A 26,791-nucleotide genomic window follows, 5' to 3' on the forward strand; every position below is an offset into this window, starting at 1 on the left:
GAGAAGATAGCTGAGAAAGTGGTGAAGGTTATTAAGTCAAATGAGACATTGGTGAGGGAAACTGTAGACAAAAAGAGATGTGTGGTGATATTTGGTGTGGAGGAGGATAAGACACCGAGTAAAATGGAGAGAGAGAAAACATAAAAAGGTGATAAATAATATCATTAATGTGGTGCAGGAGGAGGAAAAGACCTAGTACAAGAAATAGAGGACTTCCATAGAATTGGAAAGTTCACAAGAGAAGGTATGAGGCCAATAAGAATCAAACTTAAGTCACAAAAGGATGTAGATGAATTGGTGGAGAAGTCATGGAGGCTAGCCCAGCAGGAAACAACAAGGAAGATTTGGTTGAGAAGAGATCTCGGTGAAAAGGAAAGAGAAATGTTAAATGAGTTGAGAAAGGAGGCTTTGAAAAAAATGAAGAGAGGACAGAAGAGGAGAAGAAAGAGTTTTTCTGGAGAATCTTGGATATGAGACTGAGGAAGTGGTTCATAACCCAGAAAAGTACAGCAAGAAAGGACTAAAGAAACTTACATATGAGCGAAATGTAATGTATTCCAACATAAATGGAGTGATATCGGGATTTTAGAACTCAACGATTACTTGAGGGACAAGAACCCAGATATTGTGGGTCTTACTGAAACAAAACTGAGAGAGGAGAAGACCTGATGAAGGTTGGAGAAGGAAATATAACGTTTGGAAAAGAAATAGAGTAGGTAAGATGGGAGGAGGAGTGATGTTGCTGGTTAAAAAGATATAAAGGTGGATCAAGTGAAAAAGGTATGGGAAAGGCAGAAGTGCTAAAGATCAGAGCAGAAACTAATGAAGGAAAAAGAGGCACTACATAGTGGTGTACGTACCACCTAAGACAAATGCATGGTCAGTACAGGAATATGAAGAAATGATAAGTGATACAGGAACATGTCTGGAAGAAATGTTGGGTGGCTGTGAACGAACTATAATGATGGGAGATTTTAATTGTAAAGAGGTGTGTTGGGAGGACTGGTCAATGGAAGGATCAGAGACAACATGGGAAATACACTATTGACACTGGCAATGGAAAATGTGTTAACTCAGTGGGTCAAAGAAGATACTAGGTTTGGAGGAGAGGGAGCATCGTCAAGACTGGACTTGGTCTTTAGTACAGAGCCAATGGTCATTGAGGAGATGAGGGTGGAGTGCCCTTTAGCAAAGAGTGATCATGCAGTTTTGGAGTTCAAGGTGATAGACGAAGAGAAATCTAGAAGAAATGAAGAATATAAAGTGGGAAGATGGAATTATGCCAAGACAGATTTTGGAAACCTAAAGAAATTCTTTCAAGAGACAAATTGGATGAAATTCAAGAGTGCTAAGGAGCAAATGAAAAGTGGAAGGAATTTATAAAAATATACAAAGAAGGTGAGAAAAATTTGTACCAATAAGACAACATAGAGAAGTTGGAAAGCAGGACTGGTTTAACGATAGATGTGAAAAGGCTAGAACAAGAAAAGAGGATGCATGGAAGAGGTGGAGAAGGAAAAGACGGATTAAGCAGTGGGAAAGTTACAAAAGAGCAAGAAATGAATATGTGTTGATTAGAAGAGAAGAAAGAAAGAAACAAGAAAAGGATATAATTGATAAATGTAAAGACCAACCAAGGCTTTTTACAGACATGTGAACAACAACATCAAAAATAGAGAAAGTATTGAAAGTTTAGAAGTAAATGGAGTATACAGTGAAGATCCCAGGGAAATGGCAGAGGCTATGAATGGATGCTTTCGGAAGGTATTCACAAAGGAGACTGCTTTTGACAAACCACTGGTAATGGAACAGAAAGGGATTATGAAGGAGTTTCAAGTAACTGTGGAGGAGATCAAGAACATGATGGGGAGTTTAGAAGTGAGAAAAGCTGTGGGACCTGATGGGGTATCAGGATGGATTTTAAGAGAATGCAGGGAGCAATTGGCAGAAAAAGTTTGTGAAGTAATTGATGCCTCATTAAGGGAAGGCGTAGTGCCCCAAGACTGGAAAAGAGCTAACATTGTCCCAATCTATAAATCAGGTAACAAGAGAGACCCATTGAACTATAGACCAGTGTCACTTACAAGTGTGGTAGCTAAGATGTGTGAGAGGGTGGTGAAGAATAGATGGACAGACTTCTTGGAGAAAAATGACATACTTTGTGAGTGTCAATTTGGTTTTAGGAAAGGGCGTTCATGCACGACAAACCTGATATGTTACTATTCGAGGGTGATAGATGTAATACAGGAAAGAGATGGTTGGGCTGATGGAATATATCTGGATTTAAAAAAGGCCTTTGATAAGGTACCACACCAGAGACTGATCTGGAAACTTGAAATGGTAGGAGGAGTGCATGGCAGTTTACTAAAATGGATGGAAGACTTTTGGTAGGAAGAGAAATGAGAACAATAATTAAGGACAGACCATCAGAATGGGGATTGGTGGAGAGTGGAGTTCCACAGGGATCAGTGTTGGCACCAGTAATGTTCGCAGTCTACATAAATGACATGGTGGATGGGGTGTCCAGTTATGTGAGCCTATTTGCAGACGATGCAAAATTGTTAAGAAAAGTGAGATGTGACAAAGATTGCGAACTACTCCAGGAAGACTTGGACAGAATATGGAAATGGAGCTGTACATGGCAAATGGAGTTCAACACGACAAAATGCAAGAAAATAGAGTTTGGCAAGAGTGAAAGAAGAATCAGGAGTATGTACAAGATAGGAAATGAAGACATAAAACCAGTCATGAAGAAAAAGACCTTGGGGTGACAATTACCAATGACCTATCGCCAGAGAGACATATAAACAAAATAATTGGAGAAGTATTGAACTTATTGAGGAACATAAGAGTGGCGTTCAGATATCTAGATGAAGAAATGATGAAGAAAATAATTACTGCAATGATAAGACCGAGGCTTGAATATGCAACAATACAGTGGGCTCGAACTTAAAGAAACACATAAGGAAACTAGAGAAAGTACAGAGGGCTGCAACGAAAATGGTGCCTGACTTAAGAGATTTGACTTATGAAGACAGACTGAAAAGAATGCAACTTCCAACCCTGGAAAACAGAAGAGAAAGGGAGACCTGATAGCAATATACAGAGTGATGATTGGCATGGAAAAAATGGATAGGGAAGATCTGTGTATGTGGAATGGAAGAATGTCGAGAGGGCATGGGAAAAAACTAAAATGGCCACTTATAGGAGAGATGTGAAAAATATAGCTTCCCTCATAGAAGGGTGGAAGCATGGAATAGTTTAGACGTGGAAGTGGTCAACGCAAGGAATATTCATGATTTTAAGAAAAGCTGGACATTAATAGATATGGAGACGGGACAACACGAGCATAGCTCTTTTCCGTATGTTACAATTAGGTAAATACAATTAGGTAAATACACATACACACACACACACACACACACACACACACACACACACACACACACACACACACACACACACACACACACACACACACACACACACACACACACACACACACACACACACATACGCAAATATGTTGAAGTAAGAGAACAGCACAGAAGGAATATGAACAGAGGGTGGTGGAAAACTGTGATAGTGACCCAAAAATGTTTTGCAAATTCATAGATGGAAAACTAAATAAAAGGGAGGCAATAGAAAAGTTAAAAAACGGGGAAGAAGTATATGAAGATGCTGGAGATATAGCTGAAATTTTGAATGACAACTTTTGCAAAGTGTTTACAAAGGAGGAGCATTTTATGGGAGGAAGGCCTACGGAAATAAAGCAAATGCAGGACATCATGGTTACTAGGGAAGATGTAAGGAAAATTATAAGCAATCTGGATATTAATAAATCAATGGGGCCTGATGGCATATCTGGGAGGTTGCTAAATGAATGTAAGGATCAATTGTTGAACCCGATTTGATATTGTGGAAACCTCCATACGAACAGGATTAGTCCCGAAAAAATGGAAAAGAGCTGACATTGTGCCTATATATAAAAATGGTAGTAGAATGGAACCGCTAAATTATAGACCAGTATCGTTGACTAGTATATTGTGTAAGGTATGTGAAGAAGTAATTAAAGCTAAGTGGAGTGAGTATCTAGAAAGTGAAAACATTCTGAGTGAAAGGCAGTTTGGTTTCAGAAAAGGAAGATCGTGTGTATCCAATTTATTATGTTTTTATTCAAGAGTGACTGACATACTACAACATAGAGAGGGATGGGTGGATGCTATCTACCTGGACTTGAGAAAGGCCTTTGATAAAGTACCACACAATAGACTGATGTGAAAACTAAAGATGACTGGAGGAGTAAATGATAAACTAGCAAAATGGATGGAAAATTACTTAATGGGAAGAGAAATGAGAACAGTGGTGAAAGTGAAAGGAAGAAAGTAACCAGTGGAGTTCCACAAGGGTCAGTGCTGGGTCCCATCATGTTTTTGATTTATGTTAATGATATGCCAGTAGGAATTGACAGTTATATGAACATGTTTGTGGACGATACTAAAATTATGAGGAGAGTAAAGAATGTGGAAGATTGTAACAAGTTACAGGAAGATCTTGATAAAATATATGAATGGAGTAAAGAGTGGCAGATGGAATTTAATATAGACAAGACCCATGTTATGAAAATGGGAAGTAGATACAGACCAAGCAGGGATTACAGGCTGGGTGATGAGAAAATTAAAGAGACCAATGAGGAGAAAGACTTAGGAGTAACCGTGCAAAACACTTTGTCACCAGAGAAACACATTAACAAGATTTTTTGGAAAACATACAACATGCTTCAAAATATTGGCCTTGCATTCCACTACCTACATGAAGGAATGATGAAAAAGATATTATGTACCTTAATAAGACCCCAGCTAGAATATGCAGCATGTGTCTTGTCACCGCATATGAAGAAAAATGTGAAGAAGGTAGAAAGGGTACAAAGGCTGGCAACAAGGATGGTACCAGGACTCAGGGAGTTAGACTATGAGGAAAGACTGAGGAAGCTGGGGCTGACCACATTAGAAGAGAGAAGAACAAGAGGAGACATGATAACTATGTATAAATTGGTGAACAAGATTGACATACTGGATAGAGAGTTGATAAAAGTGACCACAAGTAATCATCTCCGAGGACATGGAAAAAAGCTAATAAAGGACATCTGCCTAAATGATGTGAGAAAATGCAATTTCTCGCATCGTAGCACTGATAAGTGGAATAAACTGAGCAGTCATGTCGTTGACGCGGTGTGTGTCAATCAGATGAAAGAGAGACATGACAGGAATGGACAAGGAGACAGGACACAGAGAGCTTAGCTCGGGCCCTGTAATACACAAATAGGTAAATACACACACACACACACACACACACACACACACACACACACACACACACACACACACACACACACACACACACACACACTCACCTAATGATAGATAATATGATGGATCAAAGAGTAAAGGAAAACACAAGATTCAGAGGAAATGATGAGCTGGCAAGATGAGACCTGGTTTTTACAAGGGGTATACAAATGAATGATGATATAAGATATAAGTGCCCATTGGGAAAGAGTGATCATGTAATAGTAGAAATGGATATAGAAGAGGAAAAAGAAGATAGAGATGAATCATGCAAAGGAGACTGATTAAATTATAGAAAGGCTGATATTGAGAATCTCAAGAACTATTTCAAATACACTAACTGGGAGGAAATGGAAAACTCTGAGGGGGGTGCAAGAGAAATATTACGTATTTTTGGAAATATACAAAACAGGAGTCAGGGAATATGTCCTGAAATATACACCTAAGGTAGAAGGAAAGAAAGATTGGTGTAATGCAAAGTGTGCTAGGGCATAAGAGAAAAGGGATGGAGCATGGAAAAGGTGGAGGAGAAATAGAAATGCAGTAAATAAGGTAAACGTCAAGATAGCAAGAAATGAATATGTTAAAGTGAGGAAGGAAGAGGAGACGATCTATGAAAAGGACATAGTTGAAAAATGCAAGGAGCAACCGAAATTGTTCTACAGATTCATAAACGGAAAAATAAGACGAAAAGAAACGATAAAAAGGTTAAAAGGAGAAAATGGGATGGAGGAAGACCCAAAAAGTATGGCAGAAATGTTAAATGATAAGTTCCAGGAGGTCTTTACTAAGGAATCCAAATTTGAAAGACCACAGGGTAATAGAGAGACCATCTATATGGAAGAGATTAAAGTAATCAAGCTTGAAATAAAAGAATTAATGAAGGAACTGGATGAAGAGAAGGCAATGGGACCGGATGAAGTCTCAGGCAGAATACTAAAAGAATGTAGGGAAGAACTAGCAAGTCCTATATACAACATCATAAAATGCTCAATAGAAAATGGAGCAGTACCAGTGGAATGGAAAAGAGCTGAGGTGATTCCCATATATAAGAGTGGAAGGAAGGAAGAACCTCTAAATAACAGACCAGTATCACTAACTAGTGTAATATGTAAGATGTGTGAAAAAGTAATAAAGAAACAATGGATCGAGTTCCTTGAAGACAACAAATTATTATCAAATAGCCAATTTGGCTTTAGAAAAGGTCGGTCGTGTGTAACAAATTTACTGAATTTCTACTTTAGACTAGTTGATAGGGTACAAGAGAGAGAGGCATGGATTGATTGTATTTACTTGGATTTAAAAAAGGCATTTGATAAAGTGCCACATGCAAGGTTACTGTGGAAATTAGAGGAGAAAGGTGGTTTAAAAGGAAACACATTGAGATGGATGGAAGATTATTTGTGGGCGAGAGAAATAAGGACGGTAGTCAAAGATATGAAGTCCAAGTGGAGAGCAGTAGAAAGCAGAGTGCCACAGGGGTTAGTATTGGCACCAATACTTTTTCTCATTTATATATAAATGACATGCCAGAAGGAGTGAAGAGCTACATAAATCTGTTTGCGGATGATGCGAAACTGTGCAGAGTTATAAAGCAAAAAGAGGATTGTGAAATACTGCAAGAAGACCTAAATAAGATCTGGGAATGGAATAAAAAGTGGGAGATGGAATTTAAAAAAGGCGTTTGACAAAGTGCCACACGCAAGATTACTGTGAAAGCTAGAGGAGAAGGGTGGCTTAAAAGGAAGCACATTGAGATGGATAGAAAATTATTTGAGGGGGAGAGAAATAAGGACGGTTGTTAAAGATATGAAGTCCAAGTGGAGAGCAGTAGAAAGCGGAGTGCCACAGGGGTCAGTATTGGCATCAGTACTTTTCCTCATTTATATTAACGACATGCCAGAAGGAGTGAACAGCTACATAAATTTGTTTGTGGATGATACGAAACTGTGCAGAGTTATAAGGCAAAAGGAGGATTGTGAAATACTGCAAGAAGACCTAAATAAGATCTGGGAATGGAGTAAGAAGTGGGAAATGGAATTCAATGTGAACAAAAGCCATGTCATGGAAATGGGAAAGAGTGAAAGACGAGTGGGAATCTATAAGATGGGAGATGGAGTAGAACTGGAGAAAGTAAAAAGGAAAAGGACTTAGGAGTGACGATGGAAGAAAACAATCAACCAGTAAGCCATATTGATAGAATTTTAGAGAAACATATAATTTGCTAAGGAATATTGGAGTAGCATTTCACTACATGGACAAAGAAATGATGAAGAAATTGATAAGTACTATAATAAGACCCAGATTGGAATATGCAGGAGTAGTGTGGACCCTCATAAAAGAAACACATAAGGAAATTGGAGAGGCTAAAAAAATAGCTACAAGAATGGTTCCAGAATTTGAAGGATGACATATGAGGAGAGACTAAAGGCTATGGATCTACCAACCTTGAACAAAGAAGGAGAGAGGAGACCTGATACAAGTTTATAAATTGATCAACGGAATGGACCAAGTGGATAATGAGAAACTGATCCTGAGAGAAGAATATGACATCCGAGCACAAGATCGCATAGTAAAAAGCTGAGAAAGGAAGATGTCTGAGAGATATTAAAAATATAGTTTCCAGAGATGTATTGAGACGTGGAACAGTTTAGATGAAGAAGTAGTGTCTGCAAAGAGTGTGCACACTTTTAAAGTAAGATTGGATAAGTGTAGATATGGAGATGGGGCCACATGAGCATAAAGCCCAGGCCCTGTAAAACTACAACTAGGTAAATACAACTAGGTAAATACACACACACACACACACACACACACACACACACACACACACACACACACACACACACACACACACACACACACACACACACACACACACACACACACACTATGGAAGTTAGAGAAGGGTGGCTTAAAAGGCAGCACATTGAGATGGATAGGAATTTATTTGAGGGGGAGAGAAATAAAGACGGTAGTTAAAGATATGAAGTCCAAGTGGAGAGCAGTAGAAAGCGGAGTGCCACAGGGGTCAGTATTGGCACCAGTACTTTTCCTCATTTATATTAATGACATGCCAGAAGGAGTGAACAGCTACATAAATCTATTTGCAGATGATATGAAACTGTGCAGAGTTATAAAGCAAAAAGAGGATTGTGAAATACTGCAAGAAGACCTAAATAAGATATGGGAATGGAGCAAAAAGTGGGAAATGGAATTCAATGTGAACAAAAGCCATGTCATGGAAATGGGAAAGAGTGAAAGACGAGTGGGAATCTATAAGATGGGAGATGGAGTAGAACTGGAGAAAGTAAAAAAGGAAAAGGACTTAGGAGTGACGATGGAAGAAAACAATCAACCAGTAAGCCATATTGATAGAATTTTTAGAGAAACATATAATTTGCTAAGGAATATTGGAGTAGCATTTCACTACATGGACAAAGAAATGATGAAGAAATTGATAAGTACTATAATAAGACCCAGATTGGAATATGCAGGAGTAGTGTGGACCCCTTATAAAGAGAAATAAACACATAAGGAAATTGGAGAGGCTAAAAAAAATAGCTACAAGAATGGTTCCAGAATTTGAAGGGATGACATATGAGGAGAGACTAAAGGCTATGGATCTACCAACCCTTGAACAAAGAAGGGAGAGAGGAGACCTGATACAAGTTTATGAATTGATCAACGGAATGGACCAAGTGGATAATGAGAAACTGATCCTGAGAGAAGAATATGACATCCGAAGCACAAGATCGCATAGTAAAAAGCTGAGAAAAGGAAGATGTCTGAGAGATATTAAAAAATATAGTTTCCCGCAGAGATGTATTGAGACGTGGAACAGTTTAGATGAAGAAGTAGTGTCTGCAAAGAGTGCACACTTTTAAAGTAAGATTGGATAAGTGTAGATATGGAGACGGGGCCACATGAGCATAAAGCCCAGGCCCTGTAAAACTACAACTAGTTAAATACAACTAGGTAAATACACACACACACACACACACACACACACACACACACACACACACACACACACACACACACACACACACTATGGAAGTTAGAGAAGGGTGGCTTAAAAGGCAGCACATTGAGATGGATAGGAATTTATTTGAGGGGGAGAGAAATAAAGACGGTAGTTAAAGATATGAATTCCAAGTGGAGAGCAGTAGAAAGCGGAGTGCCACAGGGGTCAGTATTGGCACCAGTACTTTTCCTCATTTATATTAATGACATGCCAGAAGGAGTGAACAGCTACATAAATCTATTTGCAGATGATATGAAACTGTGCAGAGTTATAAAGCAAAAAGAGGATTGTGAAATACTGCAAGAAGACCTAAATAAGATATGGGAATGGAGCAAAAAGTGGGAAATGGAATTCAATGTGAACAAAAGCCATGTCATGGAAATGGGAAAGAGTGAAAGACGACCCGTGGGAATCTATAAGATGGGAGATGGAGTAGAACTGGAGAAAGTAAAAAAGGAAAAGGACTTAGGAGTGACGATGGAAGAAAACAATCAACCAGTAAGCCATATTGATAGAATTTTAGAGAAACATATAATTTGCTAAGGAATATTGGAGTAGCATTTCACTACATGGACAAAGAAATGATGAAGAAATTGATAAGTACTATAATAAGACCCAGATTGGAATATGCAGGAGTAGTGTGGACCCCTCATAAAGAGAAACAAACACATAAGGAAATTGGAGAGGCTAAAAAAAATAGCTACAAGAATGGTTCCAGAATTTGAAGGGATGACATATGAGGAGAGACTAAAGGCTATGGATCTACCAACCCTTGAACAAAGAAGGGAGAGAGGAGACCTGATACAAGTTTATGAATTGATCAACGGAATGGACCAAGTGGATAATGAGAAACTGATCCTGAGAGAAGAATATGACATCCGAAGCACAAGATCGCATAGTAAAAAGCTGAGAAAAGGAAGATGTCTGAGAGATATTAAAAAATATAGTTTCCCGCAGAGATGTATTGAGACGTGGAACAGTTTAGATGAAGAAGTAGTGTCTGCAAAGAGTGTGCACACTTTTAAAGTAAGATTGGATAAGTGTAGATATGGAGATGGGGCCACATGAGCATAAAGCCCAGGCCCTGTAAAACTACAACTAGGTAAATACAACTAGGTAAATACACACACACACACACACATACACACACACACACACACACACACACACACACACACACACACACACACACACACACACACACACACACACACACACACACACACACTATGGAAGTTAGAGAAGGGTGGCTTAAAAGGCAGCACATTGAGATGGATAGAAATTATTTGAGGGGAGAGAAATAAAGACGGTAGTTAAAGATATGAATTCCAAGTGGAGAGCAGTAGAAAGCGGAGTGCCACAGGGGTCAGTATTGGCACCAGTACTTTTCCTCATTTATATTAATGACATGCCAGAAGGAGTGAACAGCTACATAAATCTGTTTGCAGATGATATGAAACTGTGCAGAGTTATAAAGCAAAAGAGGATTGTGAAATACTGCAAGAAGACCTAAATAAGATCTGGGAATGGAGCAAAAGTGGAAATGGAATTCAATGTGAACAAAAGCCATGTCATGGAAATGGGAAAGAGTGAAAGACGACCCGTGGGAATCTATAAGATGGGAGATGGAGTAGAACTGGAGAAAGTAAAAAAGGAAAAGGACTTAGGAGTGACGATGGAAGAAAACAATCAACCAGTAAGCCATATTGATAGAATTTTTAGAGAAACATATAATTTGCTAAGGAATATTGGAGTAGCATTTCACTACATGGACAAAGAAATGATGAAGAAATTGATAAGTACTATAATAAGACCCAGATTGGAATATGCAGGAGTAGTGTGGACCCCTCATAAAGAGAAACAAACACATAAGGAAATTGGAGAGGCTAAAAAAAATAGCTACAAGAATGGTTCCAGAATTTGAAGGGATGACATATGAGGAGAGACTAAAGGCTATGGATCTACCAACCCTTGAACAAAGAAGGGAGAGAGGAGACCTGATACAAGTTTATAAATTGATCAACGGAATGGACCAAGTGGATAATGAGAAACTGATCCTGAGAGAAGAATATGACATCCGAAGCACAAGATCGCATAGTAAAAAGCTGAGAAAAGGAAGATGTCTGAGAGATATTAAAAAATATAGTTTCCCGCAGAGATATATTGAGACGTGGAACAGTCTAAATGAAGAAGTAGTGTCTGCAATGAGTGTGCATACTTTTAAAGTAAGATTGGATAAGTGTAGATAGGGAGACGGATAAAGCCCAGGCCCTGTAAAACTACAACACACACACACATATATATATATATACAGTATATATGTATATATATATATATATATATATATATATATATATATATATATATATATATATATATATATATATATATATATATATATATATATATATATATATATATATATATATATGCATGCATACATACTAACTTATAAAAAGGCAGATAGACATTGATGAATGTTTTTCTTTCAATAGCTAAAGTATATTGTGTTGCCTTTCTCATTTTTTTCTCCAGACGAAAGATTACTCCACCCTCACACGCTTCTGTCCACAATTTTTCTTTATTATTCTTACTGCTGTATTCCTTCAGCTAGAAATCTTAGGTCTCCAGGTCTTTTCTTGACCTCAGCAATCAGGGCTTCACAATCAACTCAAACACATCTTCCACCCTCTTCCCTCGTGGAAGGAATAGTTGACTCTATAACGCAGGTGACAAGGTGGCACCAATTAAAAGCGGCTCGTTTGCATGTTGTCATTGGAAACAATGATTTCTATCGCTGTCCATTGTGGCTGGCCACAGTTGTGTGGTCAGAAAAATGAACCTCCTTGCCACTATCCAGCACCATTTTATGGTTGCCACAAAAAAGTGGCCTGTATGTATGTAGCCATAGAGATGTGCTTGTGTTCTGTTTTGACCATTTTTTTGTGGTGGCCTCTAATCACAAAAAGTGGTTTGTAAATCCAGCCTTAAACAAATGTTTTGGGGACTTGACGGTGTTTGTAAGGAAGGGCACTAATTTTTTTTGCAGATTTTCTTTGCCTATGCATGTGTGTATTGCATACCTCCCATGGATAATGAAGGATGAAAAATTGATGAAAGTTTAAATAAAACTTACATTTGACAGTATTTAGTTGTTGACAAATATTAGTCTGTTACTACTTATTATGAAAGGCAACTCCACAAGCCTAACATCAAGAATAAACAGTTGTTTATTCTTGATGTTGATAGTAAAACAAATACATTTTCCTCATGATGACATTTAATATTCATTACAATAGATATTTAAAAAGCATACATTACAGTACAGTTCTCTCTCTCTCTCTCTCTCTCTCTCTCTCTCTCTCTCTCTCTCTCTCTCTCTCTCTCTCTCTCTCTCTCTCTCTCTCTCTCTCTCTCTCTCTCTCTCTCTCTCTCTCTCTCTCTCTCTCTCTCTCTCTCTCTCTCTCTCTCTCCTCTCTCCTCTCTCTCTCTCTCTCTCTCCTCTCCTCTCTCTCCTCTCTCTCCTCTCTCTCTCTCTCTCTCTCTCTCTCTCTCTCTCTCTCTCTCTCTCTCTCTCTCTCTATTTTGTGTGAAGACGTAGAAATAATTTTTGTTGCTAATTTTCATAATGAGGGTCATCAACTCATCAGGATACACGGCTTCTTTTTTCAGTACATCTTCAATAACACTGGCTTTGATAAGCCCTTCTTCAGTACCTACTTAAAGACCAGCATGTTTTCACTCTACCTCTTGGGTTTTATCTTCTGGCGACCGTGGCGACATCAGTGTTCTCACAGCAATCATGATGAACGTATATACCAGGTGAGAGAGAGAGAGAGAGAGAGAGAGAGAGAGAGAATTGTGCAACTTATAGAAAGGAGAATCTGAAATGCTGTTTTGTATAGAAGTTTTAATTTAAGTTGCCAGAATAGAAAAATGAAAAAAAAAAAAAAACTTTTCTAAAACTCTAAAACTTGATTTGATTTATATATATATATATATATATATATATATATATATATATATATATATATATATATATATATATATATATATGTAATGTATGTATATATACACATATATATCCATCTTTAATGATATTAATGTATCATATATATTTGGCTTGTCTCATCTGATATCTAGTAATAATGTAGATTTACACATTCTCTTGGTGATAGAGAGGGAAAATAAGAAATTTTATAGATCAAAAGTTTGGTGTTCTATGGCTTTCCTGTTTACTTCTTGAAAGATTGGTTGTCTATGAAAAGATGTGGAAAAGTGTAGGGTGGTATCATCAGCTATCAAAAGCTTTTGATATCTTAAAGATAACTGCAAAAGTTAATCAAAATCCTTAAAAGGGGATGACCAAAACTCTGTAAGGAAAGTCAGATCAGTAGAGCAACATCAATGGAACCCATACTGGCAATCAGATATACAGTTGTGAAGTGATAGACATTTATGAATCTTCTGGTTGAAGATAAATTAAAAAGTTTCAAAGAAGCAAGGAATTAAAGTAATAGAATGATGGTTTGAGAGATTAGTATGGCCACCCTTTTTAGGAACACTAGTTACAATATTATTTGGAGAGTTGATAATCATTCTGTACTATTTGGATGCTCTGGAATGACCAGGTGATTGATTAAGCACTAGTAATGACTGATATTTCAGGAAGTTGATGCAAATGAGGATGAGGGAGATCCACTTTCTCCTGAAAGTCGACATTTGGTAAGTAAAAAGAGGCTATATCTAGTAGTTGTCTTTGTGCTCATGACTTTGTCTTGTTTTGTGTGTTTTTTTTTATTTGTGTAATTTATCATGTAATTGATGTGAATATGCTATGTTTCTGTGAATTCTTTTCAACTTTATTATTTGTAGTTGTACATACATTGTATTTGATTTGCAGATTTATCTTAGTAATGCCTTTATTTTAGTTTGACATAAGTGGTATTAGTAATATTATGCAACAACTGCACTAGTTGTATTGTAGTAGTAAAGATAATATTGTTAATATTATCATTAGTAGTAGTAGTAGTAATGTTTGTGGTGATGATGATAGTGTTTGTGGTTATAGTACAGTAGTGGTATGATTATATTTTGATTTAGATTTCTGTTGTATGAAAGGAATTAACCAGACATAAGACATACATACATGTACTTGATTTATACCTTTTTTTCTTTCTTAATGCATGAGGGAGTCAGGCCAAGGGTGCAGAAAATGGGAGAAACCCACTTAATAGCTACATCCTTTCAAGGAAGTTTAGATTTAAAAACATTGGCTAATTTAATTGCAAGGATGTCTTGATGCTTTTGTATTGAAACAGTTAAATTTTTATTGAAGGGAAAAAGGAAGGAAAAGTTTAGCATTTAAGGGGACCGTCCGATGGCCATGGTACCGAAAAATCTGAAAAATATTAAAAATCCCCAAAACACCAGCAGAGCATCCCCAAACATATGGCAACATAGTGATTGAGTAAAATATGTGGGGTATTTAAACTTTAAAGGGCCTCTGCCACGCCCACTGTAGCCCAGGGCTTCTCCCCCCCACTCGCTGTACCATAAATGATGATAATAAGCACAGAAAAAGCCATGAAAAGTGGTTTCTTTGTTAAGGAGAGGCGGATGCTGGCAACTCAGTACTATGGCGTACATAGGAACACATCCTCTCCCCTTCCATCTCAGTGTCCATGTGACTGTGATGGGAGGAGGATATATTGAGTATCTCGTCCGTTGTTTCACGCCTTGCAAGCCACAATCAAGCCTATTTTACTTGCTTTTTTTTTGCCTTACAATGTCTAAACAAACGGTGCAAGGGGAAATTACAAGTTGTACCGACCATGCACGGATAGGAGACACCCTCGCCTTAGAGCGACTAATACCTACAGTTGTTGTAGGGGCTGCCAGGTGCCATATGAGTCTTACAGAATATTCTAAACATGCCTAAAAAGCATATATGATGCACATGGTGGTGTATGAGCACAAAATATCCAACCCAAATAAATGTACAGGGTCATAGAGGATGAAAATGACATTTCTGGAGTATTTTTGCCTTTTTCTCAGTTTTCACTTTTTTATCATTCAAATCATATCTTCTCCCACATTTCTCAACGGATTTTCAATTTTGAGGTATCATTTTGAAGCTCAATGAAGCTGCTACATTTCCATCTCATAGAATTTGAAAAAGATTATTTTCTGTGCCACAATGTAATTTTATACAAAAAAAAAAAAAAAAAAAATCATAATGGCCTTCAAAATAAAAAAATTCAGAATTCTATGAGATGGAAAGTTTTGTTATACCACATACTTCATATATTTATTGGCAAAATTGAAATCTACCCTCTGGTGGCAAAGTTTATGAGGAAATTGTTCTTTTCAAAAATTTTATTTTTTATTTTTCATGCAGTTATTTATGGTTCAATTAGGTTGTAACTACTACAGTAACATCATGTAATAGTCATCTATCAGTGAAAAAAAATTATCCACGTACCTTTTTATTTTCGATTTTTTGAAAACCCAACCAGACAGTCCCCTTAAGGGATTGAAAGAGTTTAAAATCTTTTTTCCTTACTTAAGTGAATGAAAAAGAGTGAGAAAGATTAGGATTCTTGTACTGTGAAACTGTGGTAATTATGGATAGGTGTGATTAGCAAAGAAAGTAGTTACCATGAAGGTAATAGTAGAAGATAGAAAATGATTTAGTATTGTGACAGAATATGGAATACAGTATTAGTGAAAGTTTGATCAGGTAGAGTGTAATCACAGAGTAGCATTGTTGGACAATATTAGGATCTAGGGACTTCATTAGGATCATTGGCATTCTGATGATCAAGGTTAGAGAATATTGAGAACATGACTACAAAGATTTTCAGTAAGAAGGATAAGATAGTTGAGGATGGAATTGAAGGAAGAACCAGTCTAAAATCATCCAGTGTTATGTTGCCAGCAAATCTGTGTGGATAAAATATATTTAGAAAAAATTATAGTAGAGATATTTTGGGAATTGTGAGAAAACAAGAAAAATAGATATGATAACTCTTGACATTTTATTGGTGAAAGTGTTATGAGAAGTTGTAGGACTAGTATGATATTATTTCAGATAGAAATATTAAAAACATCAATTGAAGTAGATGGAATGTCTGTCATCTTTCTATCCTTGATAGTCAGAGACCAAGTTTAGTGTAGTTCTACATGCTTTAGGATAATGAAATGTGCCAAATTTTTTGTTATCATGTCATCAATAATCATGTCTTTCATGCTTTCTATATAAAGACACACTTCTAATTTAGAAGGAGTCATTTCAAGGTAAATAAAAAATACTTAGTAATTTTTTGTTTTTCTCACTTAGATGATGGAGATATAATGTCAGAAACCCCTTTCTTGATTGCACTGGAGTTGATATAATAAAGGAATGATGGTGTGATCAATGATCAGTGGAGAAAGCAGTTTAACAGTTTAAGTTAAGGGATTAGAAGTTAGAAAAATATTACAAGGTTGAGTATTCTCATAAGCAGTCAAGCACATGGTAAGGTGCTGCACGATTCTGTTCATTGTATTTCCCATAACTTATGTTTTTGGCTTTTCCATCCTTAAACTCATGCAATGACATTAACATTTTCATGATGAGAGGGATGAGAAAAGAATTCATATCATCATATTGTCATTTGTTTTTCAGATGTTTTCTTGAGGTTTTCATAATTGATATGAAGTTAGTTAATCTAGCCAATAATATTTTATAACAGAAAATAGACAATTTTTTTTATATAGATATTTGACCAAGATATCCGAGCTGGTAATATTTCATGATAAAAAAAAAGACATATATATATATATATATATTTTTTTTTTTTTTTTTTTTACATTACAAGGGCACTGGCCAAGGGAAAACAAAGTGTTGGAAAAAAATCCGCTGGTTGCCAGGCCCTGTTAAGAGGAAAGTAGAAAGAGAAAACAAAAAATCTAAAAGGAGGGTCCAGTTAACGTAAGAGGTGTCTTGACACTCCTCTTTTGAAAGAGTTTAAGTCATAGGCAGGTGGAAATACAGACACAGGTAGAGAGTTCCAGAGTTTACCAGTGTAGGGAATGAAGGAGTGAAGATACTGGTTAACTCTTGCATTAGGAAGATGGACAGAATAGGGATGAGAAGAAGTAGAGAGTCTTGTGCAGCGAGGCCGCAGGAGGGGGAAGGCATGCAGTTAGCAAGTTCAGAAGAGCAGACAGCATGAAAACAGCGGTAGAAGACAGATAAAGATGCAACATTGCGGCGGTGACTTAAAGAATCAAGACAGTCAGTTAGAAGAGTTGAGAAGAGTTGATAAGATATATATATATATATATATATATATATATATATATATATATATATATATATATATATATATATATATATATATATATATATATATATATATATATATATATATATATATATATATATATATATATATATATATATATATATATATATATATATATATATATATATATATATATATATATATATATATATATATATATATATATATATATATATATATATATATATATATATATATATATATATATATATATATATATATATATATATATATATATATATATATATATATATATATATATATATATATATATATATATATATATATATATATATATGTGTGTGTGTGTGTGTGTGTGTGTGTGTGTGTGTGTGTGTGTGTGTTTTTTGCCATGCCCTTACCTCACACACATTCTCAAACCTACAAATGTATTCTAAGAGTAAGTTAAGATCCATCTTAGGTCTTAGTTCTCTATTGGGAAAAAGAACTTAACCTTATGAACAAGATTGTGTAAGGATTAATCATACAGCTTATCTGAGTCTCTGCATTAGGGCCCAACAACAGAATGGATATATCTTTGTTGCTGCACTTAAACATACAATGGAACCTCACCTCTCAAACTAATTACTTCCTGATTGCTGTTTGAAATCTTAAAAGATAGAAAATGAAAGTAATTTTCCCCATAGTAATGAATGTAAAATAGACTAATCTGTTCCCAGACACCTGTCCACTCTGTCATAGTGGTTTATGACAGACATTCCCACTGCTAAACTGGCTACTTTGCAGTATCACTAGGTCAGAGATTATTTATCTAGAAAGGATGTATTGAAAGACTTTAGTGACATAAAACCCATCAGAACATGCAAGTATTCATTTTGTCACAGACCAAGTGAGGGAAACTTTACAAAATGATACAGAGAGGAGCAACCCACTCACCAGCAAAATAAAGGTGATCATAACTCTTAGACATCTTGCTGCTAGGAAAAGTCAATGGGAAAATGCATTTGTGTTGTAGCAGTGTCATTGGGGTGCTATTGAGAGAGCCACAGGTGGCCCAAGATTACTCCAGACCACCAACAACACATGGTGTCTCCTCGAAATATATAAAAATAAAGAGAATATTTATAGAAACTAGAAGTTACTAATAAAAGCCAGATTTTGTTTTGTCCTTTAATGTTTGAAAACAGGAACTTTGTTATAGAACTGAATTATTGTACATCAATGAAAGAAATTATGAGTTTGGTAACTTAAGTTCAACTGTACTCATTCTTTCTCGATCTGACATGATAAGCTTAGGGTACTAAATGGAAGCAAATCTTTTGTCAAGGAGTTCAGGGCTGCATCACTTTATATTTATTTATTTATTTATTTATTCACAGCTGCTCTTCTTTTTTATCATTCATGACCATTCTTCCTTGTTCAGCAGACATTTCTCTTGCATCTAACTCCTTTTGCAGTATCCATCAATCTCATTCATGGTATTTCTTTAGCCTTGTATTTCACATCAGATCTAGTAATTTTAATGTGCCTAAAATATCATAGTGCTGCCTGGACTGTCCAGTCAATCACTTCTTTCCCTACATTCTCTCTCTCTCTCTCTCTCTCTCTCTCTCTCTCTCTCTCTCTCTCTCTCTCTCTCTCTCTCTCTCTCTCTCTCTCTCTCTCTCTCTCTCTCTCTCTCTCATATAAACATTCACTATGTAAACATTCACTATGAATGAATGATTGATAATGTAAGGAGCTATGTGCATGTACTGAGAGTATCAAGTGGTTACAACTTTTCTTGATTTACTTTTCAATCTGTAGAACAGCACCTCTCCTCTACTAAACCTCATCATCTTTTTCTCACTGAAACACAGCTGTCTGAGGCAACTGACAAAAGCCCCTTTTCTGTTTCCTTCTACTTTCTCTATCCTCATTTTTGTTCCAAAGTTGGATTTTGTGTATATGTGCACAACGACTTGACTTGCTCTTATGCCCACGCTCTTGAACCTTCCGAGTTTTTCATCATCTGGATTTGACTGAAAAGTCACTCTCAAGCAAACTTTATCTGTGCTGTCAATCTCCCTTAACTCCTCTGACTATAGTAAATTCTTTGACTTTTTAATTTCCAAAGTGGAGCACATTATGGCTCTATCCTTTCGCAGTGATCTCCATCCATGGAGATTTCAATGTTCACCACCAGCTTTGGTGGTGAACTAGCCTTCAAATTTGTTATCCTCCATGACCTAGAGCAACTGATGCAACATCCTACTCGTATTCCTGTCTGTCTTAGAGAGACGCCCAACATTCTTGACCTTTTTCTTACCCCTAATCCTTCTGCTTATGCTGTTACCCTATCTTCTCCGTTGGGCTCCTCCGATCACAATCTCTTAACTGTATTTTGCCCTATTTCTCCAATTTCTTTTTTTAGGATCTCCCAAAGTGGATGTACATTTGGCATTTTACCACTGCCAGTTGGGGGAACCTGAGGAGGGATTATGCTGATTTTCCCTGGAATGATTACTGTTTTCATGTAAGAGATCCATCTCTGTGTGCTGAGTACATAACAGAAGTGATAGTGTCTGGCATGGAGGTGTACATTCCTCACTCTTTCTTTAGTTTAAACCTTCTAAACCTTGGTACAAGGGAGAGATAGATGTTTTGACACTGTATTTAGATATAAAAAAAACTTTCAACAGAGTACCACATAGAAGATGTATTTAGATATAAAAAAAACTTTCAACAGAGTACCACATAGAAGACTGTTAAAGAAAATAGAACACATTGGAGGAATACAGGGAAGTATCTTAAACTGGATGACAGACTACTTAACAGAAAGGGAAATGGGGACAATGATAAGTGACATCCCTATCAACTTGGAGGATAGTTACTTGTGGTGTACCACAAGGTTCATTGGTGACACCAATTATGTTCCAAGTATATGTTCATGATATACAAGAGGATTTGAGTAGCTACATAAGTTTATTGCAGATGATGCAAAACTCTTGAGAGTAATAAGGAATAATGAGAACTTTATGTAATCTTTTGGATTTTTATTTTATTTTTATTCAAATTGACTTTTCTTATGGATAACAAGACCCATATACAAGAGATAGACAGATGTTAAGGGCCTATTGTATGTATAGATCAGTTCAATTGTACATTTGTATAGTGCCACTCCATCTAGCATTTATTTGTCCCCTGCACCTGTGAAGGAGTACATACAAGTAGTATATACAGTTGAGAATTCAGCTGAAATGTTACCCATCATGAAAAATGTCATGTGAGTTGTTTGGCAGGTCTTATATGTGGAGTTTGTGTTGTGAATTATGTGTATGCTCTTATAATTTGATGAGCTTTTGTTTAAATGTGTACAGTGGCCATAAAAGAAGAAAAAATATATATATTGATGTTTGGAGAAAAATAATTTGCTTAAGCTTGAATACTGTGGAGTATTTATGGAGTTATTCCATTATGTTTTCTTACATTTAGTATTTGACCATGTCATTATCCTTGTCAATAACATTTGTAGTTTGTTTAACAAGTATGACAAAGTAGATGTTTTATGAACAATCACTTCAGTGTCTCTTAAAAATTCATAATTGTAGTATATCTGATCTGCCCTTTTTATTAATCTATTATTTATTCATTATTTTCTTTGTCAGGAATATTTTCTATTGAGTTTAGGTCAGGGGAATTATCCAGCCATTCTTGATCATGTGGAAGTTAGGTCTGACCTCTTGTCATCTTCTAATTAATACTGGAAACACTTTGCACAACTCATTGTTTCATTGGTGTACCTGTGCTGAACTGTGTCAAAGTCTTTTGTAGATTTATTGAGGTTGGTTATAGAATTTAATATTCCCCGTCTATTGTAGTTTGCACAAGTGATGAAACTGCAAGTATATAATTATAAAAAACTTGACACAGTTCTTCAATTTCACATAATGGTACTAATCAACAAAGTGCTTTAAAGTTACCTACATGTCACCATGGTACCCAGGTGGAGGTGTAATTGCCACTAATGGATGGACGTTGGACAGCGCTTCCCATACTCTTCAAGTATACCTACAAGAGCTATAGGCCATAACATAACATAAAAGAAAAAAAATACTGTTCAGTACCATAGCATTTGCATTCCGATACTGTTGTCTGTTGGTATGCTATGGAACTGATACAACTCTTAATTTTAATGCTGGGGTCACACTAAAGCTTTATTTTTATTTTTATTTTTAGTTTTATTTATTTATTTATTTATTTATTTATTTTATTTATTTATTTATTTTTTTACTACGATGCCACCGACGGTTGTACGGGCCATTTTTATGCTATTGCATTTGACTGACCTAATGATTGGGAGCATTTCAGTGCAAGTAGGACACGCAAAAAGGAAGGACATATGACATCAGATCCTAGACATACGATGACATATATGCCTCATATGATGATATACGTCGTACGGCACCCCCACAATGTTGACGTAAGACATACCAAAGAAAATGGGAACAACCAGAATTTTCATATTTTCTTGGTTTGTGACAACGAATGCTATGCTAACAATGTCGGATGATGTTGGATGATGTCAAACGATGTTGAAATGGACGCATTTGACAAATGTGCAATGACGCCCTGTATTCGCCTGACAATGCAAGGGTGTGCCCAGAAGGAGCCCGTGGAGGTATATATTGGGGTCTCAAGTGTGTGTTTGTGTCTGTGTTTGTATGTGTGTGTGTGTGTGTGTGTGTGTGTGTGTGTGTGTAATGAGAGAGAGAGAGAGAGAGAGAGAGAGAGAGAGAGAGAGAGAGAGACAGAGACAGACAGACAGACAGACAGACAGAAAGATACATACACTTACACTCAGGAAAAAAAAAAAAAAAAAAAAAAAAAAAAAAAGTTCATGAGAAAGCATGAAGAGAAAGAATTGGCCAAAACTATTATCAAACAGGTTGAGGACAGCACACAGAAGTTGGACTAGGAGGTGGAGGAAGTGATTAGGTTGGGAAGATTTAGTGAAGGGGGTAGGAGACCAATGAAAGTGAGAATGAGTTCACAAGTGGCGGTGGAGGAAATTATGACAAGGAAAAGGAAGCTGGCCGACAGACAATACTGAACATAAAGATATATGGATAAAAAGAGATATGAACCTGGAGGAGAGGGAAAAAGAGAAAGTGCTAAGAAGTGAAGATAAGGAAAAAAAATGAGAAAAGGACAGAGATCGAGAAAAAGAATTTCTACTGCAGGGTTCTAGATATGAAACTAAAGAAGTGGTATCTACAGAAGAAGGAGGAGGCAAGAAATTAAGAGTGAATTATACTTATAGATGGGTTGTTATCCAGCGTGTTGGAGGTTAGGGATTATTTGAAAGAGAAAAAGCCAGATGTAATGTGCATCGTTGAAACAAAACTAAAAGCGGAGATCCATGTTAACTTTAAAGAGGAGGGATATAATAGCTGGGGAAGAGAGAGGAAGGGTGAAGGAGGAGGAAGAGTGCTAATAATGGTTCTTGATAATGTATGTGTGGAGGATGTGCGATATGGTGAGGGCATGGTGGAAGTTATGGGAGTAACAATCAAACCAGAGGAATTGAAAAAAAGAAAAATCATAGTTACATATGTGCCACCTAAGACAAATACATGGGGAACTGAGGAACATAAAGAAATGCAAAGAGAGGTGATTAAGTACTTAGATAATATGATAAGAAGAGATGGAAGAATACTGTTAGTTGGAGAATTTTATTGTAAAAAAATAAACTGGAGGGAGATGGAAGTAATGATAATGCTGGACAATGGAGTGAGGAGGTGTTACAGTTGACTATGGTAAATACAATGGACCAGGGGGTGGAGAAATCAACAAGGTACTGGGGGGAAGAAGAACCATCAGTGCTTGACTTAGTGTTCACACCCTCCCAGCATACAATACCTTAGTTCAATAGGAAAAAGTGATCATGTGACATTAGAGATGGAAATACAGGAGGAGGATGTGATAAGATACAAAGAGGAATACAAAAAGAGAGATTAAATTATGCAAGAGTAGATTTTGAAAAATTAACAAAATTTTTTGCTGATATTGAATGGAGAAACATTATGCATGGAAGGACAATACAAGGGAAATATGAAATATAATGGAGAAGTAAAGAAATACATACCCTTTTTATAGAGTTGAGAAAAAAAAAAATACATGCTTGGTACAATGCTAGATGCACAGAAGCAAAAATGCAAAAGATAAAGCTTGGAAGAAACTCATAAAACAGAGAAATGACAATAACAGACGGCAGTATAAGGATGCAAGAAATTAATATATTAAAGTAAGGAGAGAGGAAGAAAGAAACTTTGATGAAGATGTGGTGCATAAAAGTGAAGACATGCCCAAGCTTTTGTACAAATTTATGAATGGTAAGATGAAAAACAAGGAAGCAATAGAAAAAATAATTAAAGGAGGGAAGACATAACAGAGAAGGAAATGTGTGAAATAATGAATGAGAGCTTCAAAACTGTGTTCACTGTAGAAGAGGATTGTACAGAACCAAATAGGACATTGCATTGCCAAGGATTACAGGAAATCACATTGCACAAAGAGGGTATTGGAAAATTAATAGATAAATTGCATGTTAGAAAAGCAATGGGGTCAGATGGTGTATCTGGCTGGGTGCTAAAAGAGCAATTGTTGGATCCAATTTGGGGAATATGTAATTACAAATTCACTAAATGAAGGGAAAGTTCCACTAGAATGGAAGAGAGCCAACATAATACCGATATTTAAAGGAGGAAAGGCAACTGAGCCATTAAATTACAGACTGGTGTCACTTACAAGTGTTATGGGGAAGTTGTGTGAAATAATTATCAAAGTATAAATGGGTTAAACATCTGGAAGAAGAACAAGTCATATTTAACAGAGAAGTTAGGTTTAGGACAGGTCAAATTTATTAAGCTTCTACTCGAGAGTAATAGGACTGGAAAGCAGAGATGGATGGCTGGACACAGTATACTTGGATATAAAAATGGCTTTTGATAAAGTCCCTCATGGAAGATTACTTTGGAAACTAGACATCATAGGAAGACTGTGAGGAACTTTGCTAGAATTGACAGGAGATTATTTGAAGGATAGGGAAATGAGAACTATGATCAGAGATATATACTCATCTTAGGTTAAAGTAACTAGCGGATGCCACAAGGGTCAGTGTTAGTCCCAATTATGTTTCAGATTTATGTAAGTGACATTCACATTGGGGTAAACAGTTGTATAAATTTATTTGCTGATGATGCAAAGCTGCTAAGAGTTATCAAAACCAGAGAGGACTGTCTGCTGTTACAAGAAGATATAAACAAGATCTATGAGTGGAGTAGGAAGTGGAAATTGGAGTTTAGTGCCAAGAAATGTCACATGATGGAACTAGGAAAGAGTAAAATGAGACCGGTATGGAACTATTTAATGGGAGAGAAACAAATAATGAAGACTAAAGAGGAAAAGATCTGGTAGTGATTGTACAGGAAGATCTGAGCCCAAAAACATATAAGCAAGATATTTGGATTATCATATAAAATGTTGACTAATATAAGAGTGGCATTTCAATACATGGACAAAGATATGATGAAAAAAATCATCACAAGCATGATACATCCAAGGCTGGAATATGCAGCAGTGATGTGGTCTCCAAGTTCAAAAAAGGATATAAGAAAATTGGAAAGGATACAGAAGATTGTTACAAAGATGGTGCCAGAATTAAAGTACCTTACATATGAAAAAAGACTGAAGGAAATGGGACTGCCAGCCTTACAAGATAGAAGAGAATGTGGGGACCTAATAACAATGTACAAGATAGTCAATGGTATTGAAAAGATAGACAAGGAAGACCTGGTGCTGTTGACAGAAGATGGAAGGACAAGAAAACATGAAAAGAAGATCAAGATGAGGCAGTGTGTGAAGATATTGGAAAATCCAGTTTTCCACACAGAATAGTGGAAAAGTGGAATGCTTTGGATAATTAAATTGTTACAGCACATAATGTGCATAACTTTAAGGAAAAATTAGATAGATGGAGACATGGAGACAGGACACTATGAGCCCTGCTTGAACCCTGTACAATACAACTAGGTAAATACACACACACACACACACACACACACGCACATGCACATATGGAGACAGGGCCATGCGAGCGTAAACCCCAGGCTCTGTAAAACTACAACTACAACAACTAGGTAGATACACACACACACACACACACACACACATTAGATGAAGAGAAGGCAATGGGACCAGATGAAGTCTCTGGCAAAATATTAAAAGAATGTAGGGAAGAACTAGCAAGTCTTATATACAACATCATAAAATGCTCAATAGAAAATGGAACAGTACCAGTAGAATGGAAAAGAGCTGAGGTGGTTTCCATATATAAGAGCGGAAGGAAGGAAGAACCTTTAAATTACAGACCAGTATCACTAAATAGTGTAATATGCAAGATGTGTGAAAGAGTAATAAAGAAACAATGGATCGAGTTCCTTGAAGACAACAAATTATTATCAAATAGCCAATTTGGTTTTAGAAAAGGTCGGTCGTGTGTAACAAATTTACCGAGTTTCTACTCTAGAATAGCTGATAGAGTACGAGAGAGAGAGGGATGGGTTGACAGTATTTATTTGAAATTAAAAAAGGCGTTTGATAAAGTGCCACATGTAAGATTACTGTGGAAGTTAGAGGAGAAGGGTGGCTTAAAAGGAAGAACATTGAGATGGATGGAAAATTATTTGAGGGGGAGACAAATAAGGACGGTAGTTAAAGATATGAAATCCAAGTGGAGAGCAGTAGAAAGCAGAGTGCCACAGGGGTCAGGATTGGCGCCAATATTTTTTCTCATATATATATAAACGACATGCCAGAGGGAGTGAAGAGCTACATAAATCTGTTTGCGGACGGTGCGAAACTGTGCAGAGTTATAAAGCAAAAGGAGGATTGTGAAATACTGCAGGAAGACCTAAATGAGATCTGGAAATGGAGTAAAAAGTGGGAGATGGAATTCAATGTGGACAAAAGCAATGTCATGGAAATGGGAAAGAATAAAAGACGACCAGTGGGATTCTATAAGATGGGAAATGGAGTAGAACTAGAGAAAGTAAAAAAAGGAA

The 26,791-nt window shown here is 36.5% G+C and overlaps 1 protein-coding gene across 1 annotated transcript in view; it reads left to right on the forward strand.

The window, feature by feature from the left end:
- The window catches only part of LOC123518735 (solute carrier family 35 member F5-like), a 59,894-nt gene that overhangs the window by 14,154 nt on the left and 18,949 nt on the right, over nt 1–26,791 (forward strand). The window contains exons 4-6 of the mRNA XM_045279737.1: nt 13,048–13,197; nt 14,044–14,100; nt 20,101–20,202. Of these exons, the coding sequence (XP_045135672.1) occupies nt 13,048–13,197; nt 14,044–14,100; nt 20,101–20,202 (309 nt within the window). The remainder of the gene's footprint in view (nt 1–13,047; nt 13,198–14,043; nt 14,101–20,100; nt 20,203–26,791) is intronic.

Source organism: Portunus trituberculatus, chromosome 44 (genome assembly GCF_017591435.1).
Source record: "Portunus trituberculatus isolate SZX2019 chromosome 44, ASM1759143v1, whole genome shotgun sequence".
In the NCBI taxonomy this organism is placed as follows: Eukaryota; Metazoa; Arthropoda; class Malacostraca; order Decapoda; family Portunidae; genus Portunus; species Portunus trituberculatus.